The following is a 21,421-nucleotide window of genomic DNA, read 5'->3' on the forward strand; positions in this document are numbered from 1 at the left end:
TAAGAAATTCTTCACCATGAGGGTGGTGAAACACTGGCACAGGTTGCCCAGAGCAGCTGTGGATGCCCCCTCCCTGGAAGTGTTCAGGGCCAGGTTGGATGGAGCTCTGAGCAACCTGATCTAGTGGAAGGTGTCCCTGCTTATGGCAGGGGGGTTGGAACCAGATGATCTTTAAGGTCCCTTCCAACTCTTCCCATTCTATGATTCTATGATTCCTTTCAACTTACACGCCAATAATAGAAATGTCCTGATCTAAAAGACAGGAAAAGGTAGAAAACAACTGAAAGAGCATATGAACAAGATAACTTCTCTTACTGACAAGTATTTCATCTTTTCCTATCTAAGTCACAGTCAATGTCTCTCATACTTGGAGACTTCAAGCAGTAGTGTATATACTAGGTGTATTCCTGGAGATGGGTCCTTGAAACTCTTACACAATAAACAGCCTCAGCATAGTTCCACCAAGCCCACCATCAGCTAGAAATTTTTCTACACAGTTGTGTAAAAATTTAGTAAATGGATAAGTGGAGTCCAGGTGTTGGCTCTACAAATTTCAGGGCATATATCAGTCTATGTTTTCATGTACCAGTCCACCCTCCAGGTATTTAAGCTCCAAATGGTCTACTATACAAGCATACAGAATTATCATGGACATGAGGACTTTCACCAAATACTAGATACTCTTTATTACTGCTGCCCAACATGCTATAATCATGCAATTTTAAACTGTTTGAGTTTAAAAGGTGAAGGTGTTCACCTTCAACAAGGTGAAGATGTTTATATTTTACATCCTTTGTTTTCAAGGCCAAATTTATGATGAAGGGAAAATGACAATTTCTGAAAAGGGCTTTTTTGAAAGTATAGTAACAGAAATTAATGAAAGCAAATGAGATCAATCAAAGAAAAATTAGGAAGAATGACAAGCAATCAAAAGTAAAGTGCTCTGATCCATATAAGTATGTATATGGAGATTAGACAGGAAAAGGCATTTAATTTTATTTAATTGTTTTCCTCTATACAAGAAAAACTTTTCCACAAGTCAAAATACACTGATAGTATTTCAAAAGTATTAACAATTAAGTAAAAGCAATAGCATCAACAACATAGTAAATTACATTTGTTCTGTGAATGGATCTATTGGAATTAATGGAGAGATATAAATAACATGGATGAACCTGCCCTAAAATGTAACATTTTACTGAAAAAAAGCTTAAAAGCCACTTACCTTGTAATTTTGCTTCAATTCCAATTTTATCCAATCCAGATGAAAAACCTTCATGAAAAATAAAAAGGCTTTTTAACCTAATACAATGATATACTTCCTCCTCAATATCATTATCATTCAAAACGGATTTGCTCATTTTTGGAAGCCAGACAAATACCCCAAAGTGAAAAATTCATAAATATTTATTATACTAGGAACAAGTCAAAAGCCTTTCATAGTGTAAGTGTAAGTATCAAGTGGCTGTTAGATCAGATGTGCAAAGGTAAAAGCTGCAGACATTCCCCACTGAAATATCAGAGTCCTAAAAGTTGCAGAAATGTCAGTGAGCAACTTCACATGTAGAGTTTTTCTATTTTAGAATACAGGAAGCCACCTAAACTGCAACATCCGTTTAAGTACTAGATGCACTATGTTCCAGTCCCATCTATAAATCCTTAAAAAAAATTGTCTCCAGCATGTGCCCAGTGACTTCATAATCAGGTGTAGAGCCAGTGGCCAGGAACAAGGATATGGTCAGGGCAGGGGAGCGAAAGGCTGTTCTGGACAATGCAAATTGAAGACACCAGCATTAAGTATTGAAATTTTGTTTTAGAAAAACTATGAACTATTAGACAAATTCTTTTTCTTAACAGCAGACTATGTATTCAGCGCTGAAGAATATTATGGCTTGATGCTGCATTAAGACATGGTCCAGTTGATATTAAGATCAAAAGAAACAGATCATTATGAAGCTGTGAATGGCTGCTTCATAGTTTTCAAATGTCATACCATGCTGAAACTCCTATTACTTATATTAAAGCAACTGAAACTGTTGTTCCTAAAAATGCTACAGGCCATATTACACATCTTGTTTTCAATCCTTTATGAAAATAATAGTCCATAAGAAAACAAAAGAAACAAGTAATATGGATTTAACACATCCTAGTGACATTATTTTGATCAATTAAAAAAAAAACACCAACAAACCATAATGAGTTGGATTTTTTAAGGCTCTAATGTACAAGAATGTTGATCGTATCCATTCCAAAGCTACAGTGACATCTGTGACAGTATGTAGCACTATCTCTGCATTTAAGTGCTCGACAAGATGCCTGTGCAAGCTAGTAAAAAAAAAAAAAAATGGTAAGCATATTTACCAATTAGTAGTACAAAAAATGCTAAAACTGTTTTTTGGGCAAAACACAAAAAAAGTCCCGAAACCTGTTCCCCAAAACTACAACAATGTTCTCTTTTTGTTTTTCTTTTTTTTTACTGTCAACTGTTCACTTTAATCAGTGAAATAAATAGAAAACAGTAAAGAATATGTAAATAATCAATATAATTTGTTTATTATGGTTTAATGTCCAGTGAGCAAAAAACAACACTGATTGCAAAGTTTCACAGTTATTCAGAAAACAAAGCTACAGACATTTAAAAGTTACAGCACAGTGTTGATATTTTGAATATAGTTGAAATATTAAACCTTAACAAAATTACATAAGCAAAACTTCCTGTTTTAACCTTTAACCTTTAACGTCTTAACTTTCCTACCTATTTCTCTAGATACTCCAGTCACATCAAGTGAATTCTGTAGTCTGGTATTTTCCAGACTCATCTAAAAATTCAGAGACACGATCTGGTTTCAATTATTGCTTTTCATCTTTGCAATATGTACTATTTCAGTTTCTTCAGTTTTCCACCAGGAACCTAGAACTATTTTTTTTTGTTGAGTTTAAGATGTTCTAAAGATGTCTTTAGCTGATAAATAGATACTGTTAATTTCTGAATAGCTTCATTTGATTTTCCTTAATTTTTTCTTAAATTTCTTTTAAATAGTCTGAAAAATCACCCCAAAACACACCTGAAAAACAACATTCTGTAGAAACAGTGAAACATTGCTACCATCTATATAGTGTTATAAAAAATAGTTACCTGCTCTCTATTATATCAGCACCATTTAACATCTGTATATACTTCTCCCTTGTACTCCAACGAGTCATAATAACCGCTGTAGCTGTAGTGTCAAACTGAAAAATAACCCCCCCCAGAAAAACTGCTCACTAGCTCTTAGCAAAAAAATTCCAGTTGAACATGCATCACATATCTATTGAAACCATTAAATCTGTTTTCTTAAAATCCTTGTTGAGGTGGCTGTTGAATGCCAAGGCCTCTCTAACTTAAAGGCAAGTTCTAACACATTTGGGTAGCAAACAGGACTCCAGATTCCAGCCAATGCTGGCAGACAGGTCAGCGCACCAGCCTATATGTGCTAATGTACCCATAATAGAGACATGTCGGGAAACAACACATATGTGAACTGTTATTGACCTCTTTACAAGGTCCACAGCTAAGGAAAGGATTCCTAACCACAACCACAGAAAATAATTTACTGACATAAATTCTCATTAGTAATCCCCAAACTTCAGAAAGTCTTGAATGGTCAAGCCTTTTATAGTAATTTTTTATAACCTTCATCATCTACTCTCATGCAACCTCAGATTATTTTGTTCTGTAATGAAAAAAATACTTCAAGACTGATTTACTGGGTTTTGTACACGAAGTTTCCTGACTGAAAGGCAGATCTTGGTAAATTATATCAGGTCTTGACTCAGTAAGTTGAAGCGGCTTAGGATTCCGAGTCACAACTTTAAAAGTCTTACTGAATTACAATGTCTAGCAAAAAAAACCCAATCCGTGAAGAAAGCTAGGAATATTGGAATTTCCATACTAGTTTAGAACTTAGGTCCAGATAAAACAGTCATGTACGCAACATACCACAGTGGCTAATATAAGCAGCCTCTGAAGACAGATGTGGCGTAAGCTACCTCCCGTATTAGGCTTTATCTGAATTTCTAAAAATTAAAATACTTTGAAGTATAAGACTTAACGTAAGTGATTTGGAGACTTTAAAGAGGTATAATTAAAATAACCATTTGTAAACACCTCCTCCCCTCCCTACCACCAAAGCAATGCCTAAACTCTTTCCAAAACATAGCATTCTTGGCATCAGCAACCTCTTGTGGAAGTAAAATGAATTATAGCTTTTTGAAGGCAGTGTTTCTGACCCTCCCCCTCTACTCCACTCCTAACCTAATAAGGTGTTTTCTTGTTCTGATGTTATGAGAACAAAAGCACACTGCTCTCTATACTATTCAATATTCCACAATTTTTATCGTGCAATTTGTAAGTTGTGTGCCAGCTTCCTAGTTTTTCTCTAATGCCCATTCATTATGTAACCCAGATGTCATCTTCAGATCTTTTTCCATGCAAGGTGAAGCAGTACTTTTCAGTGGACAATACAAAATCAAACAGATTTCCTTCTCAGTTAAGAAGTTACCCAGAAGTAATTTAACTATTAATAACAACACTTTAAAAACCAAATGCTGCAGTAAAAATGTTGGCATTGTAGTTTATTTGCCAAGAACAGTTTCTACTGATCTGCCTATAGCTAGCATCAATATAATATAGCATTAACTTACCTGAGGCCTTCCTGCTCTCCCAATCATTTGCAGAATATCAGTTTCACTGTACTCCTGAAACACTCCTCCAACATAGTGCATTGTGGATTTTATAACCACCAGATGTGCAGGTAGATTGACTCCCATAGCTAAGGTGCTAGTAGTAACTACATCAGATTAAAGTATATTGATTGCAAGATGAACACCATTGAAATGTCTGGCAGACATGAAACAAGCAGCAAATAAGTGACTAACTCTTGATTCCTAAGAGCTCTTATTTTCTAGCAAACTCAGTGGGCATTCTGCACCACAAAGAATCAGACGTAGCTTACAGACGTGTATTTGCATAACGACTTCTGAGTGTTTGATCATCAGCATTCATTTATTACCAAGTATTCTTTAACAAATCATATCCCAGGTATTTTTATTAAACCATTCCTGAACATCTGGAGATAATCCAGAATCCAATCCATCTTCAATATAACACACACACTCCCCAAAGAAACACTATGCTTATTTCTTCATGGATAGATATTTGAATACAGACATGAACTCAAATTGCTTTGTAGTAATCAATATATTTAAGATTTTTTTAAGTCATCAGTCATTAACATTGTTTATATCCATGGTACCAAACCAGAATCACCACCAATACTATCACAATATTTTACCAATACACACTCTCACATGCAAAACACCAGCCAAGTTTATGGCAAATTCTCTCACACTCCTGTTTTCTAATTCACTTTGTCTATCAAATATATGGGGTGTCAGGAACTGAACATGGAAAGCCAGCTATACAGGCCAACTGATATAACTACTCCGCTAGGAAAACAAAGTATTAATGAATTTTCCAATTCTTTTTTGAAATGAAAGGAGAACTAAAATTAGTAATTATAGGTGCATCAGGAAAGAAGAATCTAACCTAAAGGCATACCTATATCATCTTGTGAGAATATTATTGCTTTTCATATTGTGATGGTATGCAAAACGGGAGCTTTGTCAAAACAAAATGACCTAACCATAAGAAAGCTGCAAAAAAAGGTTACATACCAGTGTGATTAGAGCTTCAGCCCATGTATATGTGTGTATATATATACACACACTGAGTATACGTACGCTCTATTTCAAGACCAAAGAATTTTTCCCCTTTGCAGTATCCGTGAAAGGTGTGTTAAAACCCTACCCCATCATGCTCACAGACCTATAAAATGGAATATACCCCATACTCTCTCAGTTTCCCCTCAGTTGTAGAAATGTTATTCTAGTATCTCAGATGATTCTGAAATATTCATACAAACTATACATTTCAAAGGACTTAAGTACCAATAAGCAACTTTGCATTCTTTCAGTGGTAGTCCATATGCACATTCACATTGTGCTCAGCTGTGGCACAGGGTCTCATTTTGCAAAGAGCAATGCCTCCTGAGATTTCAGAAATGGCACTGCAGTTGGCAAAGCCATGCAGAGTGCACCAGGCAGCCAAAGTACAGTAGATTGCAGGGATGCAGAGACTTTTTAATACCACAGACATTACAACTCTAGCAAGGTTGCCAGACCACAGTAAGGGTATCTACCTTAAATTTTCATAATGAGCCATGACCACTGTACAGGAAAGAAAAAAATCCATGAATCTTTCAGTGTTGTGCATGAACCAACAGAGACAATTCCCCATAGTGTCTGAATCTTTTTTACAGAAAAAGAAAGCCTGGATGAGATGAGACCATCATGTCTCAAACAGATACCTTCTCATTTCAGGTAAAAGCAGATGGAATATTTCTTAGGAACCTCCCCATCAGTCAAAACACCTTGCACAGGAGTTTGAAAACTGTATCTTGCCCATCTAAGAAGCACAAACGTAAAAGATTACCTTTTGGGAAGCCACTGCTGCAAAGGACACAAAGAAAACATCATGTGAACTCTGAGGAAAGACATACTAGCAGAGAGTTCCACCTCAACAGGATGGCTAAGTGGTATGAAAAGAAAATGGACATGACCAGACCTATACAGGCATATGAGGGAGGATGACCTCCGTGTATGCTGAGAAGAAAAGTTCTATAGTCTTTAGTAACAGTGCATATGTATACTCACAGGGTAAAAGTGCATGTGAAATACAAACACACCTTTATCTGGATCTCATAAAAGTAATTCCAAAGGTTAAACAAACTACAGAATCTTAATGTATTATCACTTCCAAACTGCAGTCTTCTCAGGATATGTTAACAACATTTTGACTTTCAAAGTTAAATTTACTTACAAAGGACTGGTAAGTCTCCTACAGTAAAAGCTCCTTCAATTATTTTTCTGTCAGATATCTCCATACCCGCATGATGATAAGCCACACCATATATTAGAAGATCTGATGATGAAATAATTATATCACTTGCCTAAGTTTACTCAAGCAAGCTTTCATTCACACAGCAGAGAAGCAGTAGGTTCTATTTACCTCTCAGTTTGGAATCTTTCAATGAATTTGCAGACCTCTGTAATCTATGCAACACACACACAAAAAAAGAATACTTCAAAATCAAAAAACAGATTCACTAATGTAAGTGAAATATACAAAGATGCAAGTCTGTTTTTAAAATGCAAAAATCAAGCTTCACACCTAACTAGACACACAATGACTCCACTGAAGATTGTAAGATGCATTCCTTGACTTGTACATTTTTTACATGCTTTCCCATAGCTCTACTGTGTATGTGCTTTTCAAGGATGTTCTTTGTTTTCAACTACATGTTAGACTATCAAAAGGACATAGTCTTAAAATAACTTTTAAAATACACATTCCTTGGATATTTTCAATCACCACCTTTCCCATTTTTGCAAAGGGAACAAACTGACTCTCTGGGGCAGCTGTTGCAGCTTTTCCAGCCCAGTCATCTTTCCAAGTCACAGCCTACAATCTAGATGTGTCGTTCACATAAGGCAAAGACAACCACGTTTGAGGTCCAAAATCAGGAAGCAGCTTCTGCAGCTGCCCTGACCAGGCAACCCTGAAGTAAATAATAATTAATATGTGTCAGGGCCATATTTATTAAAGGTATCTGATAATGCAAAGGCTCTTATTGCTTAACTTAAAACACTAGTAAGACCACATCCAATTTAACTATTCATATACTTAATCTTTGCACTACAAGGCCTTATAGGTCAATAGGAATTTACATTTTTATGTTTAGAAAGCAGCTTTCTAGAGACAATTTAATGTTTGTGAAAAGTACCCTAAAAATCTGAGAAGCAAGTAAAACTTCCCACGAAGAGTGGCAATTTACAAAAAAGAATGTCAACTGTGATGATTATTTTGTTGCAGGCACTCCTCTGCTAGAAACTGTATTAGCTCAACAGCTTTCTTCACAGATGTCACAGGTTTACTAAAACACACAAACAGTTACTAACAACTCAAATATAAAAATACCTTTGTTTCTGTTCTACACTCAGCAGAAATTTAGCATCTTTTGCAAGAACAGAAGCAGCCTGCTGTACTCCTTTTCTTGTGGCACAAAACTATAAATAAGAACAGATTTTTTTGAATCAATACCTTTAAGAAAGTAACAATTGCAAACGTGATGAAAAAAAAGCTGTTATACCACAAGTGCTGGTTTTTGTTCTGAGTATGTTTGTATAATACTAGCTATCTTGTAGTTAAGAGTTAAGTCAAATCTGAATTCTGTCTGATTGTCACTGCAAGGAAAACCCAGAACAATTTTGCGTAGCTTCACGGGTCGTTGATCCTCATCTATTTTCAGACACACAGCAGGCATCTTACTATCTGAAAGCCATTCTGCAATCTTTAAAAAAGAAGAAATAGAATGGAAATTGTAAATTTCTGGTTTTAACCACACTCTGCTCTAACTGCATCACACAATAATTAACTTAGCTTTTGTCACATGTAAACTATTAACACAGTTGCTTTTATCATTAAAATCACAGGTGAAGTTTGGCTTTCTACATGACCAATATAGCTCAGACTGAAATCTCAAGTCTGTTGTGATTTGTACTTAGAGACAAAAATTGTGAACAGAAATCTAAAACTGACGCATGTCCATACTTTGCTGATAGTTCCACATGGTTGTATGTCAATTGTTACATATGGTTGTAGGTCATTTGTTACATGAGCATCAACCTCACAGCTGTCTTCAGCTGACAGCTTCAAAATGACAACTTTGTTATCAATCTGAATTTATAACTCCAGGTAAATTTTATAAAATACAACTACATTAATTAAAATATAGTTAAAATGTAACACTTACATCTTCAGCATTTGGAATTGTTGCAGAAACAGCTACAAATCTCATGGGAGGAACAGTGTCATGATTCTCTAAAAGACGTGAAAGAGAAGACTGAACAGTCTTCATCCGACTGACTACAACTTCTAATGTTGCGCCACGGCTTTCATCCTTTATAACATGCACCTATCAGAAATTTTAAAAGATTTGCTACATATTTATCCAGTTACAGTCTATACATGTGTTCAATAAATTTTATATTTTTTAAATTTCCTTTTATCTTCAAGAACAAAAACAATGCATATAAAACACTGATTTCTTACCTCATCAATGAGAAACAGTCGTACAAGCTGGACTACAGAGTTGTCTCTCCACCTTCTAGTCATGCTATCCCATTTTTCCTAGGAGAAAAAAACAACACAACAAAATGACAACAGAAGGTGAAAGATGTTTTAAAGGCCAACATATGCCAGAATTACAGTACAGGCAGACATGCCTAAACTTTAATAAACCTTTAAAGAAAATCAGTTAAATTAATTCAAGCTAATGCCATGTATGTTTCATCTTGCACATTACTATATTACTAACCATTGTTTATATGAACTAATAGTATGTACATCAGTGTGCAGGCAACCATAAGGATCATGAAATTACTACTCATTACAGAAAAAAGGAGCAGTCTTAGTAGTATAAAATTAGTAGACTACTAATATCTGCTTATTCTAGGTTTTTGTAAGAATTGGGATTGAAACCTACAGGTGTAGTGATAATAATGTGAGCGTGATGTATTTCAAACAAATCATCCATCACTGTATCTCCTGTAAGTTCCTTGCAGCTGAGTCCTATAGGTCCAAATTTTTCTTTCCAATCATCAAAACGCTGACTGCATAGAGCTTTTATTGGAGCCACTAAAAATAACACAAAATAATCAGAGTTACATCAGGAAAACAAAATCTTCAACTGTATTGCTAAAGATGTTAAATGTATACATTTTTAAGATGTTTTCTTGAATTTGATTTCCTTAATTTTCAGCTTTGCTCCCAGAACCATAAAATTTGTAACTGATATTATTATCCTTATTATCCTATTCCATGTCCACAGATCAATGTTGAGCTTTGGTCCCCAGTTCTTCCCTATCAGCAATCAGAAACAGAACCCTGTAATTATGGTTATTTATGCCCTCTCTTAATCCTGATTTTTTCCTCAGTCCCACATGGAAACACTCATTGAGCTACCAAAGGTTTTCTCACAGACGGAAAAAAACACACAAAATACATCTTTTCTAATGCAAGATCCTACAAATAACAACCTTTTTCCAGTTCAGAACGATTTGAGCACTCTGTATTCAGAGAGAAAAGGCATTATAAATGAGAAGCCATCCATGAGCAAGAGATAGAATACCAGAAGAAATCAAAATCTAACTAAACCAAGTATACAGTTAAGTGTAGTCAGGGTCATACCGAGCAGCAGGTAGCAGCTAACACAACAGGTAGCAGTTCTGATGCTGGTCCTCATGAACAGACTCCTAAAACAATTTCTTCATGATTTTTTTTTTCCTGAGGATACACACTATACTTTTGCAGATGGAGGCTGATTTCTAGAAATCAGAAGTAATTCTCTACAAGGACTGATACTAGCAACACATGTAAGTCTATATTGGATGCATAATCTATATGGAAAATGCAGTGATTGACGTGAAAGAAGTAGTGATCTACACATGATCCGAAAACTGCAGTTATAAAATAGATCTTGCAGCGATTACATTCTAGGCTAGTCAGAGCCTAGAACCTATGAACCATTTCTGCGTATCAGCCCACAAGTGATCCCTAAGATGAAGAGATTCAAAGAGTCAGTTTCTACTTCAGAAAGAGGAGTAAAATCTCATAAGCATATCAGTGACCTGCAAAGCAGGGCGAATTACTAGCTCCAGAAAACTGATTAAGCTACCACCAAGTAACCCATAAAATTGCAAAAGTAATAATCTTTCACTGTGCAAGAATGCAAAAATCTAGTGATTGCTTCCACAACTTCAGTCACCAATCCTTAGCATGTGTTAAAGCTACTGGGAAACAACTCTAATTTACACAACTACTGCAAGCTAATTCACATGCATCAGGCCACTGACGAACCAGGTACCAGAGCACGCTCTGGCAGTACATCATCTGATTAATACCTCTGTTCCAACATTCATAACACTGACATGTCTCCTTCTCAGTCACTGCTGAACCCGGAAAGGTCAGAAGATCTAATTGCACCAGCAGGTAACTGCTTCCTTACTGAAAGTTCCAACCAGCCAATTCATACAAATTCTACCAAGGCAATCAAAAACATTACAGAACTCTGAAATGGCCCACCTTGATCTGCTGACAGAGAAACTATAATACATGCCTTTTTATAAAAGATTTGTTCACAGTACACGGTAAACTCTAAATCAACACTAGCTTTATTCTAAGAATTTGAACACATTGGAATTTTAAAAAAAGATAATAATTAGGCTGAAACTTTTGTAAATATAACGCTTAACCATTAATAGCAAGACTACCAAATACATCACTGTATGAACTGATTAAAACCAGGACAAAACCACCAATTTAATCTGATTTACATGATATGAACTCAATTGTCCAGGAAAGAAAGAAAGAAAAACTGTGAAATTGTTGTGACTATCTCCAAGTATTTTCATTAGTTTCTATATAGATCAATTAAACTCATGAAGATCACAGCTTTGTTGCCTCTGAACTAGTGCAAAGAAAGCAACAGTTAGCACGAAACCTTGACAGCTAAATTAATATTGGAAAATTTTATCCTAATCTCAGAGCAACAGACAGGCACATGAAAGATACTGCATGATTTTGATTTCTGGCTGTGCCACAAAGAATTTGTTTTCGTTTCCTCTGCTTCATTCTTTCCTTTTCGTGTACATCTTCCCTACGCTTTACAAGAGTTTTTTGGTTTTATTTGTATAGGCAATGCGTAACATTACAACTACACAATGTTGTTAAATACTAATAATAGTTGCAATGGTATCACAAATAAACAAACCCTAAAAGGAACAACTTTTTAAAGAATGAGGTAGGTCACAATTTCTTAGCATATTTAATTTCAATATTATTAAAGCACTCCAGATCTCCACATTTACAGAATGACATTTTCTACTGCTGTCACTAAAATGTTTAAAGCTCATAATACTTACTGTAAACAACTTTAATATTTAACCAAGGCAGTGGGGCTTCCATGAGTAATCTGGTAATAGCTAGCTCAAACATTACTGTTTTTCCAGAGCCAGTTGGAGCACAAATCACAAAGTTCCTATCCGTATAAAGAAGCTAGGAAAGAATTGCAAAGTAGTAAATATAACACAGCTATCCATTGTACCTATTCATACCTTCCAAAAGCATTGTCTAGGGGAAAACAACACAAGGAAATTATTATAACATCAATACATGTAGTCCTGTAAAAAATTTTGTATTAGATGTGAACTTTAAGTTACAGCAAAAGAAAGACCATCTTCTACTGCACATCTGCCACAGAAATGTAAATGAGATACTGCTCATCTAAGGTTATTATGTAACGAAGCCTACCATTCTGTGACAAACAAAAAAAACAGTATCTAGACTTAGATGACATTAATACAGAATCATTGCCAATGTCCAACTGCAGCCAACCATAGGCTCACCACAGAGATATTTTGTGCTCAAAGTGCATTTTTTTCCCTCTGTAATTCAATCTACATTCAAAATTCCACCATTGTTTACAAGAATGTTAAGTTTTCAATAATGATGAAAGTAGGTTTTGTATGACTACGCTTCCTTCCTTCCCCCACATTCCATCATCCAACATCTTAGAAGCCAGGTATGTCCATGCCAGGTTCCCTCATTTTCCTCTGACCAGGTTAACTCTACCCTCCCTCCTCCACAGCATCACTCACCCACCCTCCCTCCATGCAGCATGCTCTGCGCAGCTTCATTTCCTTCCTTCCCTCACAACTACTCATGGATTCTACTATTCTCATTCTTTTTTCCTTTCCTTCTAGCTGTTAATGCTCTAAAACTATTCTATGACTATTAGGAGCTCACAAGGATGAATGTGAATCACCTAGTACTTGATTTGTAAATAACTGTAGCAATGACTGACACTGACAATACTGCTGAACAGTTGCAGGAATTACCTGTGCTCTTCATCTATCGTTCCCAGTTTTCCAATGCTCACAAAAATCAATGAAGTATGAATGCTGTATGAATATGAAATTTTCCCTTGTTTTTGTTAAATAATGCTTTGTTAACATTCACTGTGAATCAGTCAGAGAAATTCTACCAAGTTAAATGCTTACAACTCATTTCTTGGAACCAGAGAGTAGCTACCAAGTTGAATTTTGCAAGCTTAACCAATAAAAAAAACAAACAACCAAACCAAGACCATTACCTTTTTAATATACCAATTTCTCTTATTTTTTTAACAACATGTCATGTCTTATACAAGTGTGATACGCAAACCTTGTCCTTCCTGGTACTTTACAACCAAGTTTATATTTAGGAGTACCAATATATGAGTTGTTAAAAAAAAATTGTTTTTAAAAAAAAAACTATTCCCCTGAGAACTCTGTTTTTGCAGCTTTCATGAAAGAAAATCTTGCTTACAGCTGCAGCCCTCCATTGTTCTAAGAACAAAGAGTCACACAAGATTATTTTACAGATCAATATCAGGTATAAATCTCACTAGAAAATAAACACAAATTTGGAAGTAAGGAAAAATACCCCAAATCTATGAATAAAACAAAAAATGTAAGGAAAAAATGCAAAAATACAGCTCCCCGTATAATTTAAATACAAGATTATTCTGCTCATATAAGCACCATTCTTAAAATCTTCTCTTTATAAAACATTACTCAGTGGATAAGAAATTCAAACAAAAACATTTGCAACATCAAAAGTAGCTTAAAAAACATGCTTAGAAATGTTTGTGAATGACAGTGGAACTTCCTCTAGTGTTGAATAACAATTCCAAATGCTCTGTTGAAGACTGATGGAACCTGTATCTCCTGCAACACCTATAATACAATCTTTCTCAAACTGGTTGCTTTCAGAATAAGTTTCAGGTTTTAAAAAGCATAACTGATAAAAAGGGCATGCACAAATATCACTTCTCCAAAAGGACAACCATTTCTAAAGTTCTGTTTTTCTTAGTCTTCCTATGAAAAACATTTTAAAAATATTACTAATATGTATGCATAAATACATATATAATTCACATCTTCACACAAATGTATTTAAAACTGAGAAAAACATATTTAAAAGTTCTTCTGGTCTCTTCTTCCAGCTAAGGATAACCCTGCTCAACTACTCCAGGAAGAGGTTCTAGATACATTACCATTTTCTAACCCCTTTTAAGTTCTGAATATCAAAGTATCATTTAAATTTATCTACCAAGTACTACTTGCAGCTGCAGCTAATGTTTCATACTTACATCATCCAAAGCTTTAGACTGTGCATAGTTAAAATATGGGAACTCCTTAAAAATACTTCTAAATTGGGTCGCTTGACAGCATTAAGGAATTGAATACAATTGAGTGAAAATTATAAAATTATTTTAGAACTGTAAATGCATCTCTTTCTTATAATTTAAATGCAAACTGAAAACATCTTCTACATCTTCCACTGATACAGGCTTGTAAAAATTATCAAAAAGTAACCTATCAAATGATTTAGTAGCTTTATTTAGATTTTTGGTGTGCCATATATTCCACTTCACAAAAAAACCCACTACCTATTTGAGAAGCCTCAGGATTATACCAACAATCAAGAACCTCCTCCCTGCAGGCTTCACGGAATGGCATACAATTATGGAATGCGAAACTTGCAAGGGACAAAAGCTTTAATCTACACTGCAACCCAGATACAAGAACAAGCAAAGCACTGTTGTTAGCATATCTAAGGTGTCAATGGTCATTGTCAATGTCATATATTTGTACTATAACACAAATTAATTAGCATAATATTGTATGTTCAGTCATAACAGTAGCACAGAAATTCACCTACGATCTCTTAGTGCTGACAGTGGTTTTAAAGATACTTTCAGCTGCTAGTATTCTTCAGACAACAACATTCTTATCTAAAATACGAGTAAGAAGAAAAAGAATATTGTTATATTACAAATCCAAATGAGTGAGTTGATCCTTGTCTGGACTTGCATAGAAGCCACACAATCAGACTAACGATAACCATCCAATCAGGCTGAGGATGCACACACAGTCAGACGTAACACCAACAAGAACAATGAACTGTTGAGGCCTCAGATTGATGTTACATTAAAAGACTAAACGAAGAGGAAAAGAAAAAGGAGTAAAACAAGAAATAAAAGCAGTTTAATATAAAAATTAAAAAATTGGTAAAGATAAGCAAGTAATATTAGACTAAAGAAAATAAGGATTCTTTTTTTAAAAGACTTCTGTAAAATTACCTCCCTAAATAAGTAATCTATTTTCAAAATGCAGAACAATGACTACCTGTAATTTGCAACATCAGAACAACTGAGTCCTTACTCATTTTAGAAATTATGACACTTCTTAAAGCTATTCACATGAATTTAATTTGCCTAAATTTAGACATTTCCTTTTCCTGGTATTTACCTACCATTTGACAGGTTACTAGCAACAAAATATGTAAAAGACAGTGTAAAAAAAAAAAAAAGCTTGACAGATATAGATGGATGGTTAATTATGTTATGGGTTCAAGGCAGGGGCAAGAAGGAGGAAAATCATTGTAAAATCTGCTTAAAGAATGGAAGTATACTGTATGCACACTGCAACATAAATACAAATCTATATGGAATACGAGAAGTTTATTTTTCCTGATAAAATGGAACAAAAAGTAAAATTCAGTCTTTCTAATAAGCCTAAATACTAATTCACTTTTCCTTTATTTAAAGTGTATATGTATTTTTGCATATAAAATTTGGCCTGACATATATATTACGCAAACTAAAAATTTTACATTTTACATTGTAAAAATAAACAGTTTTGAGGATAAAAGTTGAATGATTGAAATAAGAATAAATTTTCTTAGCAATGAATGATCTAAAGTTGTCCTATTTTCATTCTAGCTTTGGAAGTCCAGAGGGTAAACACCTATTCATCATTTGGTTCCCAGCATTATGTCACAAATCAAAACTATTACAATGTAATGCATGAGTTCCTACCGCTACAAATTAAACACTGTAATTTTGTAAATGTAAAAGCATTGTAATAAAATCAGTAAATCAGATACACCAAATATAAGGATACGTATTTCTGTAACAGCCCTCAAAATTTCCAATTTTCTTCCTGCAGTTCCTAAAGAAATAAAAGCAGTAAATTTATAAAATAAGACTTGTTTTCAACCAGTAACCATGAAAAGTATCTTCCTGACCCCAAGCTATGTGTTCTGCGAGAGGCTGCAAGGCTATATCAAGGTCCAGGTGATATAGAAGGAGCTGACAGGACAGGAAGGCCACAAGCTCATCATTTGAAAGGACCATCCTGTTGGCCCTTTGCTGAACTTACTCCAGTTTAAGGACGTTTCGCCTGTACCAGAGGCTCAAAACTTGATCCAGTATCTGGATGTGGTCTCAAAAGTGCAGAGAAGGAGGGGATAAATCACTTCCGTCAACTTCCTGGCTTTGCTCCTGTTAACGAAGCCCAGGATGCTGTCGGCCTTCGCTACTGCTGGGGCACACTGCTCACTCACATGGAGGGGGCTGTTTGCCAGACCCCAGGCACTTTTCTGCAGAGCTGCCCCCAGTCAGTCCATCCCAGGGGAACCCCAGAGGTTAGTCTCCTTCCCTGGGGCAGCAGGACTTCGCATTCACTCCTGCTGAACTGTATGAGATCCCTGGCAGCCTGTCTCCAGGACAGACCCCTGCAGTACCTCCACTTGTGGCAGATGTGAGCAGACTGTGACTCATTAACCACCACCCTCTGAGCCTGACCATCCAACCAATTTTTTTTACCCATGCAGTTATCCATCCATTTCTAACGTCCTAACAAGAATATTGTGGAAGACAGTGTTTCTCAACCATTCTACGATTCTATGACAAGCCTGGCTGAAATCAAAGTAAACGACATTCACTGCTCTCTCCTCATCCACAAATCTAGTCACCATTGCTCAGCAGGCAATCAGAAATCTACTCCTGACCGGCCTCCACATTCCATCCTAAGCCACAGCTGTGCCTTACAATTTTATGTTAGAACTATTTTTCTACTCCATATTTCAGTAGCAGTTAGCCAGGTACACAAGATACATTCCACAGATGCAATGAGTCTCTGTCCCAAAAAGCTTAAAATTTAGAAATAAAACACACCTATTCAAAAATTATTAAAAAACAAAAATAATTTCTAAACCAAGTATTTTATCATTTCATCAAAATTCTCACCACTTTCCTACATTTTCCAGATTTTTCCTATTTAAAATCTATTTCTACCAAAATATGAGTATGCACCACCTCACAAATAAGGATTCCATTTTCAATTTCTGGTTTCACAGGAAGGGACAAGGCTGCTCTTTTTCAAATTTAGAGGACTGATGTGAACTGGCATTTTCAAAAAGGCTTACATGACTTTTCACTTTCTTATATTTAGGAGTACCAATATATGAGCTGTTAAAAAAATATTTTTTTAAAAAAACCTCTTGCCCTAAGAATATATTTTCTTCACACTACCCCAGATCATGGATATCCATTATCATTATTACATACCAAACACAGATAGTGGACTATTTTGCTTGAAATAGAGTAATAATAATTACCTGTCATATCCAAAATCTCTGAAGCATTAGACAATGATTTCATTTTAATTCCATTTTTAGACTCAATGTCCCTGTTATTTACCCTATGCAGAGTAAAATCTGAGTCTTTAGTTACTGCAGCATGATGATTACTTCTCCATAAACCTTTTCTCACTTCTTTCATGTTTTCTCTTGTATTTACGGAAGTATCAATTTCTTTCACATCCACAGAACTACCTTTAAATGCTGTATTTTTGTACATATAACCAGACATTTTAAATAAGCTGCAAAAGATTGAGGATTTTCATTAATTTGTTGTAGTGTTACACAGTTTCTCTAATATTTGAAAAATACACTCGTTTCTACTAGAAGCAGAACTACTAAGATACAATCATAAGGGAAGATTGTGTCTAACTTTATTTGATCTGACAGTCTTCTACCTGAAGAAGACTCCTTTCAAGATACATTTTAACTCCTTTCATTCCAGAAAGAACCTGAAAGAATAAACTGCCTGTCCAGATGGGCTCTGAATCCAAATAGCAGATTAACCGTCAATCTCTGCATAATTAAAAACAATAGAGATATACAGGTTCTCAGGAACGAGAGGACATGGGCATAGAAGAGAAGTTTATCTGTAAAACCTCTCCTCTCAGGCAACACTGAAATCATGCTGAGAAGTGCTCAAGGTATTCCTGGCTGGCTGACCTCTGCTCTGGAAAGCAAGTGATCTTAGCATTCTTCCTTGTTACCATGCGGATAAAGAACTCAGAATAGTCTATTGAAAGATCTTTGTTGTCTAACAATTTATTTACAACTAAAGCAACAAAGCTTATCCTTACTTTTCTCATAAAAGAGGCTGAGCTCAGGACACATTTAATTACAGTACTAAAGTATGGCCAAAAGGAAACATCATTTTTCCTTATACTGAAAAGAATTAGTGTCTGCAGCCCTGCTGAAGTACCTTCAACTGAAGGATCCAAAACTCTGTGTTTAACAAATGTATCTATCATAGGATTCTGGCAGTCGATATATTATCAGAATTGACTAGACACGTACCTTTTTCTCAGTGTTGAATGGACACTCTCATCATCACTGTTTTCTGGAAGATTACTTAATATTTTATTTTGTGAAAAATTTGCACCAGGTTGCGGAGAAACCCCTGTTCCTGTTTTAGATTTTTCTTGGTCAGAAGAGAGAAACAATGAAACCATTTTCAGACTTTCACACTGAAAACTATTTTTCTCTCTTTCTCCTACACTTAATTGGAGCACTTCTTTTTCAGAGGCTACTCCAAAATGAACAGGTGTTGGTGATTTATCATTTACTTCCTCAGTGTTACTCTTACATTGTTGTATAAACTTCTGGTGCTTTCTCCCTCCTACAAAACCAACAAATTATTATTTCTATTAATATTCATATTCCTATTCATAGCCATTTTATTAAGTATCTTCCACCCAGAATAAGGCATATTCACATACATTACATGAACTGATACTTCTATCTTATTGCAAGGACTTTAGTGTATATTTCATGACTCATGCTGATAAATGCAATGCATCTGTTGTCACTTAAAAAGTTATAAAAATAGGGTCACTTTCTATGCTTCCTATACAAAGTAATGGAGCAAAACCATTCCTCAAAACTACACAGTAGTTTGTAAGATAGCAACTCTTCACTCTGTCCCAGAATAAAGATGGCCTTTTAAAAAAATGACACAATGACCAAGCTTCAAGTTCCTACTACAAAAAGCTGTGAGAGAAACTCTGCAATCTCAACAGTCAAAATTCGTGATGATGCCAGCAACAGGCTGGTTTCATAGCCATCTTGGTTAATTATCACATGTTGCAGGGCTAGTTCTCAGTAGGATCGGTGTTCTGATCTGGCTGACCATACAAGCCTTGCTGTCAGCAAAAGAAAGGCAAGAGCAGAAAGAAGCAATTGAATGCAACAAGATTACAGAACAGCTCTATTCCACAGCCTATTAATTTCAGTTTTATCCATCTAAAAACTTAAAATTACAATGGCTTGTTTGTGATGTAACCCCAACAGTTCTAGTTACAAACACCAGAAAGCTTATTTAAATGAGTAGTTCTTAACAGAATTGCTCTTGCATAAAGTAGAAAAAATCCTTCTGTCTTAACAATGTAATTCCTAAATACAGAATATCATAAATCAGCACAGCAGCTAAGAAATGCAGAAATCTAGTTCACAGAAATAAAGCAACCAAATTATTTAAAATTAATTTCCTTAAGGTGATCCTGAATGTCTAGATGGAATAAATACACCACCTAGCAGCAGTCAACGGCCAGATTCAAATTTGGCCTCCTGAACAGCAATTTGAAAAAAAAAAAAAACCAACCACAAAAGGGAAGAAGAAAGTTAGGTTCATATAAACTCTCTCTCTGTTCCTTGGTTGGGAGACAGATCATCAGGTCCATGTGTTGCTGCTCTTGCAGCTGCTTCCCACTGTGTTAGGATGCTTCATGGAACAATGTGGAGTAGCTGAAATTTTGATCATACTTCTTACCTTGCCCACTTCTGCACAGTAAACTTGTAGCCTGTATATGCCCAAAGAGGACTGCTACTACTCCAAACATATGTAAGACCATCACTTTCAACTAAAATACATTCTTTGTCTATATTTGCATACCTAGAATATTTCATATTTCATAGCATTAAAAAAGAGAGGAGGAATTATCTAATTATTTGTTAAGCCATTCAAAATGAACGTCAAATATTTAGTGAGACTTGGTAGTGTCAGCTTTATGGTGAGACTCAATCTTAAAGGTCTTTTCCAACATAAATGATTCTGTGATTCTAGTCTATGATATTTTACCCAGATGAGTGTTGGCTGTGTTTTTTTCAAGTTCCCTCTGTAACTCCTCTGCAGCTGGAATGTCAGCAATAGCTGGAGCAGGTGCAATACACCAAAACTTAGGCTCTTCATTTTCTAGATACCTATTTTTAACACACAAATATAAGGAAAAAGCATTTTTTAAGAACCCTCCACAACACCTATCTCAAAATCACTCAAAATCACTGTTTCTCATGCTAAAAAAAATTCTTATTTTTTAATTCATGTGATTTTCTATCACAGAAAATTTAAGAGGCAAAACTTCTGCTAACCCATATTTCTTATAGCCCTAAGATACACCTGCATTATTCAAACTTCAGTGTACTTGGAAAAACATTTCAAAGTACAGGTTATGAACCTGGAAATTTCTAGGCCCACATTTCTACTGGTAGACAGAAAAAGGAGTTACAAAAAAAACAACAAAAAAAGCAAAACAAAACAAACCACACCCCCCCCCCCCAAACCTGCTGTAAAATGATTCAGACTGTGGAACAAATTGGAAAACAGTTCTATATATTTAACAATAAAGATTTACCTTTGTCTTGTATCTGGTCTTTCATAAAATAAATTATCCAATGAAAAGACCACATCTGCAGAGTTGAACATTTTTAGATCAAATGTGAAGTCTCTTAATCTGCAAAAGGCAGCACAAGGAACTGTGAGACTGAAATTACTAGAATTGCACCTGAATAAGCAATAGAAAGCTTATTAGTTGTAAGTGCCAGTACTTAATTTCTATTTTTTTTTCTTTTAGAAGTCTTGTCTGTATCCTCAATTCTTCTTCAAAAAGAGAATCTCTCTCCTGTTAAAATATGGTTCCTATTACTTATGACCAAAAAAATCCTGTAGGACAGCACTTTAAACAACCTTTACATTACCATGACATGTCAGAAGGGAAAAAGTGGGTAAGAGTGAAGATTCAG

At 35.3% G+C, this 21,421-nt stretch overlaps 1 protein-coding gene across 1 annotated transcript in view; it reads right to left on the bottom strand.

Moving 5' to 3' along the window:
• The window catches only part of HFM1 (helicase for meiosis 1), a 41,970-nt gene extending 20,866 nt beyond the window's left edge, over nucleotides 1-21,104 (bottom strand). Inside the window, exons 1-18 of the mRNA XM_075424072.1 lie at nucleotides 21,034-21,104; nucleotides 20,481-20,602; nucleotides 18,701-19,022; nucleotides 17,666-17,928; nucleotides 16,168-16,215; nucleotides 14,352-14,422; nucleotides 12,082-12,214; nucleotides 9,645-9,796; nucleotides 9,212-9,289; nucleotides 8,913-9,074; nucleotides 8,250-8,450; nucleotides 8,078-8,166; nucleotides 7,109-7,152; nucleotides 6,920-7,021; nucleotides 4,684-4,829; nucleotides 3,137-3,231; nucleotides 2,192-2,325; nucleotides 1,226-1,273 (exon numbers count right to left, since the gene is read on the bottom strand). Coding sequence (XP_075280187.1) covers nucleotides 1,226-1,273; nucleotides 2,192-2,325; nucleotides 3,137-3,231; nucleotides 4,684-4,829; nucleotides 6,920-7,021; nucleotides 7,109-7,152; nucleotides 8,078-8,166; nucleotides 8,250-8,450; nucleotides 8,913-9,074; nucleotides 9,212-9,289; nucleotides 9,645-9,796; nucleotides 12,082-12,214; nucleotides 14,352-14,422; nucleotides 16,168-16,215; nucleotides 17,666-17,928; nucleotides 18,701-19,022; nucleotides 20,481-20,602; nucleotides 21,034-21,104 — 2,281 coding nt within the window. The remainder of the gene's footprint in view (nucleotides 1-1,225; nucleotides 1,274-2,191; nucleotides 2,326-3,136; nucleotides 3,232-4,683; nucleotides 4,830-6,919; nucleotides 7,022-7,108; nucleotides 7,153-8,077; nucleotides 8,167-8,249; nucleotides 8,451-8,912; nucleotides 9,075-9,211; nucleotides 9,290-9,644; nucleotides 9,797-12,081; nucleotides 12,215-14,351; nucleotides 14,423-16,167; nucleotides 16,216-17,665; nucleotides 17,929-18,700; nucleotides 19,023-20,480; nucleotides 20,603-21,033) is intronic.
• Between the last annotated feature and the right edge of the window lie 317 nt (nucleotides 21,105-21,421).

Source organism: Opisthocomus hoazin, chromosome 6 (assembly GCF_030867145.1).
Source record: "Opisthocomus hoazin isolate bOpiHoa1 chromosome 6, bOpiHoa1.hap1, whole genome shotgun sequence".
In the NCBI taxonomy this organism is placed as follows: domain Eukaryota; kingdom Metazoa; phylum Chordata; class Aves; order Opisthocomiformes; family Opisthocomidae; genus Opisthocomus; species Opisthocomus hoazin.